The sequence below is a fragment of the Mytilus trossulus genome, chromosome 11 (genome assembly GCF_036588685.1).
Source record: "Mytilus trossulus isolate FHL-02 chromosome 11, PNRI_Mtr1.1.1.hap1, whole genome shotgun sequence".
NCBI classification, from domain to species: Eukaryota; Metazoa; Mollusca; class Bivalvia; order Mytilida; family Mytilidae; genus Mytilus; species Mytilus trossulus.
In genome coordinates, this window is record NC_086383.1 from 51,017,808 (window position 1) to 51,029,253 (window position 11,446).

General features: G+C 29.9%; 1 protein-coding gene across 1 annotated transcript; it reads right to left on the bottom strand.

Annotated features, from left to right (window-relative positions):
- Positions 1 to 1,769: 1,769 nt before the first annotated feature.
- Positions 1,770 to 11,178, bottom strand: LOC134691294 (17-beta-hydroxysteroid dehydrogenase 13-like). The gene is made up of 6 exons (XM_063551747.1): positions 10,893 to 11,178; positions 8,705 to 8,944; positions 8,257 to 8,363; positions 3,845 to 3,982; positions 3,051 to 3,167; positions 1,770 to 1,975 (listed from the first exon to the last, which is right to left on the bottom strand). The coding sequence occupies exons 1-6, from the start codon at positions 11,115 to 11,117 to the stop codon at positions 1,885 to 1,887; spliced, it is 918 nt and encodes a 305-aa protein (XP_063407817.1). The 5' UTR covers positions 11,118 to 11,178; the 3' UTR covers positions 1,770 to 1,884.
- Between the last annotated feature and the right edge of the window lie 268 nt (positions 11,179 to 11,446).

The following is an 11,446-nucleotide window of genomic DNA, read 5'->3' on the forward strand; positions in this document are numbered from 1 at the left end:
ATTCAAATGCAAAGAAGGTTCATTGAAGATTAAAATGGTTATTATCAAGGGTTTTATAGGAATACATATTAAACAAAAATTCTTTGTAAAGGTCTATCAATCTTTGTTCTTATAATCAGCATGGAATGTTTATTTGTATGCCTATAGTAAATAGATTCGTTTTAAAAACGAGGTACATAGCTGAGGATGTTTGCTACTCTGTTTTAAAATAACAAGCTTTTTTAAAGACTGTTATTTAAGGAATGACTGTAATATTTTCTCTGTCTATGAAGAAATAACATAAAAAATGCGGTGCACACTGAATAACAGGCATAGCGGGTTATTTACAGTGTGCACCACATTTTTTATGTTATTTCGAAAAGACAGAAAAAATATTACAGTCATTTCTTATAATTTAATTCTAAATTCCATTCTTAACCGTAGAAAACCATAAAAAAAACATTGATGATGTCACGGTCACATGACTAAATTATGTATATGGGCTCATAACAAAATAATGTCAGCCAATCAGAAGATGCGTTACATCAAAAATTAAATTATAAATTGATAGAATATAAAAAACAGAAATTGAAAAGTATATAAAAATGACAGGTCTGTGTCCTTGATTTTAAAACATAATCAATTGGAAATTTGATGGGAAATAATTCTCTGTAGATTTTTCATACATATAATATTGACATATTTTTTTTTCAAAACTAATAAAAATATAACCAGGGTTTTATAAGATTTTTGAATATGGCTTTTTAAATTATATGCAATAAAATTATGGAAAGAAAAGTAGGGGATAGTTAGCAAAATTTTCATTGGTACTACAATGACTGAATGGATAAAACTAGCGGATTCTGAAATATGACAAAAAGTCAAAACATGGGTAGCAAACATCCTTTACTTCTGCTTATGTATCATGTAAATGTAACAGACAGGGAGATACAACCGTAACTCTTTCAAAAACAACACTTTTAACTTAAAGGTCCTGCACTACTTATAATCAATATTTTGCCATAAAAAAGTTTGGGTTTTACACAGTCATACTGTTCATATAGAGGAACTAAAAAATATAAATTATAAATCATTATAAAAACTCTAGAATGTAAATATTTTCAAGTTGCTAACATCAATTAATATTTCAATAAATATTGTCATGCTATAAAAAGTTTTTGGTTTTATACAGTTGTACAATATACTGTTCATTTAAAGGAACTAATTAATATAAATTATAAATCATTATCAAAACTGTGGAATGTAAATCTCTTCAAGTTGCTAACATCAAAACTTAATATTTCAATAAAAATTGTCATGAATTAAATGTATGCATATCAAATGCCCCTAATATATGTCATTAGAACAATAATTTTCTTTTCTCATATCCAAACTTTCATTGATCATGACAAATAAACAGTAGAAGATGATATTTCTCAAAAATGTCATGAATTAAATGTATGCATATCAAATGCCCAAATATATGTCATTAGAATAATATTTGTTTGTCATGGCCAAACTTTCATTGGTCATAGCAAATATACAATAGAAGAGGATGTCACTATGTTTTACACTTAGTATTAAAAAGTCCATTGAAATGTTCTTCTCTGATTAAAGATAACCATAAATAGAGAATACTCTCAGCTAAGGTTCTCACTTACTAATAGATGACATTCGTGAACTCCTAAAATATTTACTGATTTCCTCACTTTATCAGATAATAAATTACCAATTGTATTTTCAAACACACTGTAAGTTTTATGATGTCAGCCCAGCTAACTTTTTATAAAAAAAAACTACATAAAAATTCTGAATCCTTGTTTCATATGACAGTTTGCACACTAGAAAACCTGGTTGCATATTGCATTCAAAATATTTCTTTAGAATTGAAAAACTAGAGGGAATCTAATCTGATTTGCTGTGTGGGTCATATTGAGGCTTAATTCCCTGTTCTGCAAAGGTCTTTAAAAATCTTTGAAATTTTCTTGGGAATAATCTGAAAAGAAAAAAATAACTTAAAATAAGTTCATAAATTAATATATGCTAAAATAGATGACAGATTGCAAATATTTCATGACTAGAATCAGAAGGGTTACAAATTATCACATTTTATAAGTATGGACAAAAATGTGATTTTCTTGGAGGCAAGTTTTCTGAACTTTATCAAAACCATGTGCAAGTGGATTAATTCATTTTTGTGAATTGAGGTTTAGGATACAAAATTTACTTGATTTTGTTGATTTGTTTCTAGTTGAACATCTTAATTCCTTTACATTTACCCCGATACAAAAAAATGAAATCCCACGATTAGAGTTGAAGTTTACAGTACCCTTAAACACTTTCTCTACAGATAAGAACATTGACACCTTTAAAAAACTAGAGGCTCTCAAGAGCCTGTATCGCTCACCTGACTGTACTTGGGTTTTTGCGATCATATAAAAAAGATAAAATTTGGCTACAAAGTTACAAAACTTGGTAAGCACCTCATAAGGAACATTCATGCTACATTGGGTTTCATTCCATTCAATGGTTCTCTAAAAGAAGACTTTTGTATGCATTTTCAATAGGGTCCTATGTTAAACTGAACTCCCTGCTGGTGGCCGTCTTGGATTATGGATTGGCTACAAAGTAACAACGCTTGGTCACCATCTCAAAAGAAACATTCATGCCATGTTTGGTTTCAGTCCATTCAGTTGTTCTCTAAAAGAAGACTTTTGTATCATTTCCCATAGGGTCCTGTGTTTAACTAAGTTCCCAGCTGGTGGCCATTTTGGATGATGGATCGACTACAAAGTAACAACACTTGGTCAGCACCTCAAAAGGAACATTCAAGCCATTTTTGGTTTCATTCCATTCAGTGGTTCTCTAGAAAAAGTTCAAAATGTAAAACGTGAACTACGACATCCAGGGCCAGGTGAGCAAAAAATGAATTCAAAGTAAGTTTAAGACCATACCATGACCTATAGCTGTTGATTTCTGAGTCATAGAGTCTCTGGTTGAGAATTGTCTAATTGGCAACTATACCACATCTTCTAATTTTAGTATCAAAATCCTGTATTTCTATAACTTACCCTGCCACTCTTAGTGATATGTTTAAAGATCTTGGAATGTAAACAAATTCCTGGTCATACATAATCCCTTTTACTGTTTCTAAGGCAACTTCTTTTGGTTTTAAAATTGGATAAACCCTGAAAAATACAAGAAAGGCATCCAAACTCATCTTAATGTCAAAGGAAATCATAAGTATAATTTCATTAAAGGATATTCTATGTAAACAAATAATTTAATTTTGGATGTAACATGTCTTCTGATTGGCTGACGTTATTTTGTTATCAGCCTATAGACATAATTTAGTCATGTGACCGTGACGTCATCAACGTTTTTTCATGGTTTTCTACGGTTTAAAATAAAATTTAGAATTAAATTATAAGAAATGACTGTAATATTTTTTCTGTCTATTCGAAATAACATAAAAAATGTGGTGCACACTGTTAAATAACCCACTACGCGCGTTATTCAGTGTGCACCAAATTTTTTTATGTTATTTCTTTATAAACAAAAAAAATATTACAGTCAGTCCTTAAATGTGAAATACATGAATTACCATTATTATGACGTAAAATAATAATAATCATCGATTAGGTTTTTACAATTAACATAATTCAAAGTTGTGTTCAAATAATACCACAATACATTGAAATAAGTAGAACTGTGCTGTTGATCGTAAAAAGTATACTTTTGACATTTTTCAGTGTTTTTGGTATTACATTTTTATCAGTTTAAAGGAAATATATGAGTACCACCTGTGCATTACGTTATCTCCCTTTAAAGTGTGTTATTCCCCCATTACAATTCAGTGACTTACTTGTCTTTTGGTTCTTTAACTAGACCAGTAGCAACAAACATAGGATTGACAGTTGTAGTTTTCACTCCATCTTTTCCTAGTTTTAGTATTTCTTCTTGCAGAGCTTCTGTAAATCCATACGCTGCATATTTTGAAGCGCTTTTGAAAAATCAAATAAAATATTAAAATTTCATTTAACTGAAATTAGTAAACTTTATTTTATTTCTATTTCCTATAACAAACTTGTATTTAGTCCAAATAATTATGACATCTGGCAAGGTTACTTTAAGTTTCTTTTGGGATGAAGGCGTCCCACAAAAAAATTAAAACAGCCTTGCCAGACGTCATAATTATTTGGACTAACTTGTATTGAATAACTTTAAAATAAAAAAATCATATAATTAAATAATTTGCATCAAAATATCCTCCATTAGATCAGAATTTAGTATTTTAAAATTTGAAATATACAATTATCGCTGTCATGAAAAGTTAATATCCAAAAGTATTAAATCGACGAAACGTTATCATTATACTGAACTAAATACATGGATACAATTGTTGTTTATAAATCTTGAGCCTAATCTTATTCAATATCAAATATCCACAGATGATAAGACATAACTAGCTAGTTGTTATTTTTTTCATGCAAATGTCTGCTAAATTAAAAAAAGTTTGTTCGACCTTACTAATTTTCCAAACAGATGTTTTGCCTACATGCATATTTGCAACAATTATTTTTCTAAGCACAATATACAACGGAAAAGAGATTTTTATCCTCGAAAGGAATAAAAAAAATATGAGGTTATATCTTAATTTACTTTATTACTGGTTAGTGGTTACTATAGTGAAGTAATTGGAACACACTGTTAGCAATTTTTAATTGATGAAATACCCAAACACCTTGATACATCAGTCAAAAATACATGTTTATTTTTATTTTCTTTATTTTTTTTTCTCATTAATTTTTTTTCTTCTTATTCTTCTTTCACCTTTTTCATATTCATATATTTATTACAGAGCATGCCAGTATTTATTTTATGTATTGTTAAATAATATAAGTGTATTATTTTTGTAAAGGAGACAGATTTGTAAAAGCAAATTGCTTGTTTCTGAATCCTGAATATATTTGTATAATATCGTATCATGATGAATTTATCTGAATAAATATTGTTTAAACTAAAAAAACATGCCAACCTTTCATAACCTGTGTAAGGGGAGATAATTCATGCTATTTAAACATATCTTAAAATGACAGAATCTCTTTCACCAAACAGAGAAAAAGCTGACAGAAACAAATAACATAAAACATAGAAATAATACAACAAACGAATACCATGCAGTCAATTATTTATAGTGTATTTAAGGTGGTATCCAACACTTTCACTAAAATTATTAAATTTGGCATGTTTAATTTTCATAAAATTTGGACAAAGTATCTACTTTGACCCTTTTACAAAAATATAAAAATTTCAAAAATTTTGAACCAACCATTTTATCAGAAAAATTACACTGGCTATAGGTGTAACACCACTAATTCAGGCCCAGCCAGAAAGCACATACAAAAAGTAGTACATATTTAACACAAAATAGTTCCTACGCATGAGTGTATTAACTTTCAAAATATGTAGAATATTTAGGTATTTCTGGTATCAAATGAGGCTGAAGGACTGGTGATCATTGTAGAACACTTTTGGACTTTTAATTTTGAATATTAAATAAACAGCACCAAATTTTAAAGAGGTGGTACATTTTGTATGTTTGTCAGATCTGAAGTACCTGTTTTGGTACATCTGAAGTTTCGGGAACCAGTTCTTTCTTATATGCTATTAAAGGTATGTTGATTTTTTTCAGCACAAGACACCATAAAGTGTTGCTTTGAAATGCAATGATTGCCACTTTATTTGAACTTAAAATAAAAGAGGTGTGCCTGCTTGAAACGGAGTAATTTAACATAGAAATCAATGGGACCATGACTTAGTGGTGTACTTCCCATATAGCAGTTTGACAAACACCAATTTTGATCACTGTGAAGCTAAAATATTCCCTTTACAACACAACGTAATTAAAACATTTAGCTGACTTAACAGAGTTATCTCCCTGTAGTGTTAGGTACCACCTTTTAAAATAGCCTGGAAGACCTATCCCAATCTCTGCCCAGTGTCACTAAAGGGGAGATTTATGACCCCAATATATTGCAGTACATTTTTACTGACTTAACTTCATCTCAGTTAAGAAATTCAGAAATAAATCTAAGGTTTTTACCAATGCAACTCCATGAGTATTGCAATATTGCAATATTAAGAAATTGCATTCTTGTATATCATAAAAAAACTATGAAATTTTCCCTAATAAACATTTTTGCCACCATCATCCCTGCCCATTATACTATTACTCTGAGCCTTTCTTTAATTTTAAATCATTAACTAATATCCAACCTTAAATTTAATTCAGCTTTTAATCTTCTTTTGAGTCTGTAGGGAATCTTTTAAAATTTCCGTTGACAAAAAAGAACGCGTAAATAAAGATTAATGCCATTTGTGGTCAATCTATTTAGGCTTTTACATAAATTTTTGCAACATGACTGCAAACAACTTAAAATGGAGGATGAACATTAGTCTATTAAGGATGTACTTAGGTGATCTAAGGTAATGTTAAAAAAATCAAGAAGTCAAAATTGATACTTTTAGATGGAAGAGTATCAGTTAAGGATCAAAGTAAGCTAAAAATATTGATAGGTCATGGATAGAGCTCCCTTTTCAAGCTATTTGATTTTATGAAATATAGCGGGAAAAGGCTGACTCAAACTTTTACCTTATATTTCCATTGGTATGTTTTGGTCTCAAATCACTTTAAGATGGAAGAGTATCAGTTAAGGATCAAAATAAGCTAAAAATATTGATAGGTCATGGATCAAGCTCCCTTTTCAAGCTATTTGATTTTATGAAATATGGCGGGAAAAGGCTGACTCGTACTTTTACCTTATATTTGCATTGGTATTGTTTTGGTCTCAAAATAAAGAAAAATAAAGAATCTGCTGAATTTTTGTCAAATGATCTTATATGAGTTATTAAGTCTTATGTTAAAAGATAAATAGGTGTTATCGGGCAAAATATTTTACATTGTATCGTATGGAGAAAAAAAACCACCAAGCACTGAGTCCGAATAATTGACACTTATTCCAAAACCTCACCTAAGTACATTCTTTATTCTAGAAGTATAAGCTGTACAAGTATATGCTTTTATTGGTTAAAAACAGTTGGATTTATACATAAATATACAAAGGATGACACATTACACCATGTTTGAAAATACTATTGAAAGTTCAATATCATTTGACATTATTTAAAAAAAACATTTTTTTGTCAACAATTTTGATAAAAATGTAAGGTGTTATTTTTGTGATACATGTATATGCAAAATTAGCAAATCTCAATTAATTATTGACCATAAAAACTTTTCCATTTTAACATTTAGAGAATGAATAGCAAAAGTATTATTACATGTACTTAATAGTAATTAAATAATGGAATTTCAGTGGTACTTTTAAACTTTCTGTAACATGCCATATAACAAACAAATGACTTCACATGCTTTGACACTTATTAACAAATATGCAAGTCCCACACATGCACATGAAACATCAACAGCCGGGGGGAGCCCTTTCTGAAATTAATCACAAAATGGTTTTAAATTGTAATTTCTGTTGGTGTTTATTTGAGCAAAATCTTAACATCTAAAGCCATTTGAAATCGATTTATCAAAAAGATAGAGGTATAATTGTAAGTGGTCTTTGCTAGACCACAGAAATCAAAGGCTAGGATAATTCATATTTCAAAGAAATAGGCTTAGACAGACATTCCATAATTTTGAGGTATAAATATTTAGGCCCAGTTATATATAATTAAGAGCTCATTTTATATCATGATATTCATACGTTTTTCTTGCAATTTGATAAACAGAAAGACCAATAGGTCATGTTTGATAAACATTTAGGCCAATAGGGCACACTGGCTATAATGCTATTATCAAAGCTCAAGTAGACTTAACCCATGTATGTATCTGATAAAACCAAATAGCTTACTGTGGATTTATTTATTTTCGTGGGTACCAATTTTCGTGGATTAAGAAAATCTTGCATTTTCGTGGATATTTAATTTCATGATTTTGCCGAGTCTGTATATATAAACCTATATTTAATTTCGTGGTTCTGTTGTACCCTTAAAATCTATGAAAATTGGTATCCAACGAATAATAATGAATCCACAGTAATAATAGGAAAACAAATCAGCAAAACATACTACATTTGTATAAGAATGTGAAATCTGAAATGAGATTATCCCTTTATTGAAATTATTTAATGAGGATGTGGTTAGACTCATTAATAAAACATCAACCCAGAAAAAAGCTAACAACAATTCTATTTTTTTTTTTACCTGTAATCTACTAAATATGCAGTCCCAGATTTAGCAGACATGGAAGCTATGGTAACAATATGTCCACTGTTCTTCTCCAACATGGCAGGCATGAATTCCTTTACTGTCTAAAAATATATAGTAAAGACAAATTTAAGAATGAAACAGTTGGGAAAATGTCATACTTTATTGAAAGTTCAAGCAAATACTAGAACTACTTTAATCTAAGGATATATATATGCTTGGTACATTGTATTAACAAAGCTGCATCTGTGAATTGAAGAGCATAAAAGATCAGACTTAAACATTGTTAAACAAGCAAAGAAATAAAACAAAGACTATCATCATTAATCTAGCAATTTGATTATAAAATTAAAGACATAAGAAAATCAAATAGTTAGGCAATTGTAGAACACATCAATTTTAAATATGAAATATAATAACACTACTTTAGAAATTACTTATTTACCCAGAAATGTGCTAATGTATTGACTTCAAACGTTCTTCTTATGTGAGCCTCTTTAAGTTTTAAGAGTTCTCCACCATATAAAATCCCAGCATTATTCACCAGTATATCTACATCTCCTATTTCTCTTCTCATTTGTTCAGCTGTTTTGTGGATGTCGTCAGTTTTCGTGACATCAACAACAAATGCTGTAGCCGATTCTCCCATACTTCTGATCTCTGTAGCTGTCTCTTCATTGTTAGCCTGTCAACACAAAATAGTTTCTTGTAGAGCAAAACCTGTCTTAATCAAACATGAATTGAAAACCTGTTAAAACAGAATTTTGTATCAGGATTCAGTAGATTCAGTACCTGTTGCTTTATACCACATTTGTTTTTCTGTCATTTTTTTTACATACATTCGGCTGTTAGTTATCCTTATTCATGGTGTTTGAATTGTTCTAGATCTGTCATTTTAAGGCCTTTTATATAATTATAGCTGACTATGCACTATGTGATTTGCTCATTGTTGAAGGCCATATGGTGACCTCTTTTTTTTAATTTCTGTGTCAATTGTTCTCTTGTTGGGAGGTGTCTCATTGGCTCTTACCACATCAGATTCTTCCTTTTTATATCAACAAATATTGTCAGAAAATGCTTGGAAGAATTAACCATTAGAGAAACAAATTTGGAGCTAGGCTGAAAAACTTGTCATCCTCCCAATAAGATTATTATGTTTTTTGATTTTGATTTTAAACATTCTAACTTGATCTATAACTTGTCATGGTGTAAACTACATAAAATAACAAACAAACCTACAATTAAATTCTTGAAACAATTTATTAAAGAAAAGGAAAAAAATTCAAAATGTCATTTATATTAATATAAAGTCTTTTACAATTCTTTTAAAAAATGATGAATTATTTCACTTTGAACAGAAATAAAGTAATTAATGTTAAGCATTTCATCAAAATTTTTATTCTAAGATAGTTAAAAAATGAGTTATTTCCCTTTGAACAGATATCAGACAGACAGACAGACAGACAGACAAAATTTTATTCTAAGATAGTTAAAAAATGAGTTATTTCCCTTTGAACAGATATCAGACAGACAGACAGACAGACAGACAGACAGACAGACAGACAGACAGACAGACAGACAGACAGACAGACAGACAGACAGACAGACAGACAGACAGACAGACAGACAGACAGACAGACAGACAGACAGACAGACACATTTGTTAAATTGATAGTCTGATAGCATAAGGTCAGGAAATGAGATCAGTGCTGTATGATTTTTTTTTCTAAATTTAAACAACAACAAAGATAAAGGTTTGACCCTTCAAAGTCAACCAGGATATAAATGAAAAATAAAAATAATGTGTTTTTCTTGAATGATCATAGGTAACATGACAAACATATATGTCATGTATGTACAGAAAATATATTAAAAGATATTTAATTGGTTTAAAATTTTCAATTAAAGGATTGTTACCGTTAAAAATGTTTATACACACCTACTGTGCATTACGGGCTGTAGTATAGCCAGTAAATGGTGTTAAACACTTCCATTTGTAAATGTATATATACATGTTTACACTAAAAATTAACATATTTTGATTGCATTAATAGAGAAAGTAATTTATTTGCTAATCTCACTGACAATGACAAAGTTATATATATACTTAACCCATCAACACCAACACAAGTGAATAAACTAGGATCCTTTATAAAAAAGTCAATGGAACTGAGGACAGGGGACCCTTTAATATTTACCTGAATTTGTGTATATATATTGAGTTACTTAGTTATTGTCTTTATTTGTTTTTGTTGTTGTTATATGTCACAAACTGTAAAGTTTATATGGCAATAAAACTTTGAATTGAATTGAATTGAACTAAACAAGATTCTATTACATTGTATTGTGGACAATAAGGGTCAGTGTACTTATTTACAAATGCTATGGTCGGGTTGTTGTCTCGTTGATACATTCCCCATTTCAATTCTCAATTCAATTATATAGGTAAAAAACAAAATGAAAGTAAGATAAAGTCGTCTGGACTGGTCTAGTACGCAAATTATACGTCATAGGTCAACATTTGCACAACAGAATCGAACACCAGATACTTAAAATAGATTTATCCATCTTACGTGTCAGCGTGTGGACGGAATTGCATATAAAACATAAACCATTTTTGAACTAATGATTACCTTGTTTACGTCCCACAAAACTAACTTAGCTCCTTTTCGTGCAAGCTCTAAGGCGATTTCCTTGCCAATTCCATGCCCCGCCCCCGTGACCAGTACAATTTTCCCGGCAATACTCTTGGGCTTGGCAGGAATAAATGCTGATATAAGAGCGTCAATATAATAATAAAATAGTCTTGGGAAGAAAATGCAGACGAAAAATATTAGTTTTTCAACAACTGTTGCCATTTCGTCTGTTAGCCTGTTAACTACATGAAATGGAAAACTCAAGAAGGTTTCGAACTTAACAAAAATGAGAATGAATAAAGGAATGATAAATATGATTAACCAGGATTTCCGCACTCATAAACCTTTTTAAAACAGTCTTTTGAACTGAGGACATTTACTTTTATTCTGTATATCAATGATCTTGTTCTTTTTTTTTAATTTATTTTATAATGTTGTGTCACATACTATAAAAATGTTGTTTTATGGCAATAAAGATTTGAATTGAATTGAATTAAAATCACTCCAGGGGCACCTGTTAGTTTTGCGACAATATTTTCCATCCTATATAC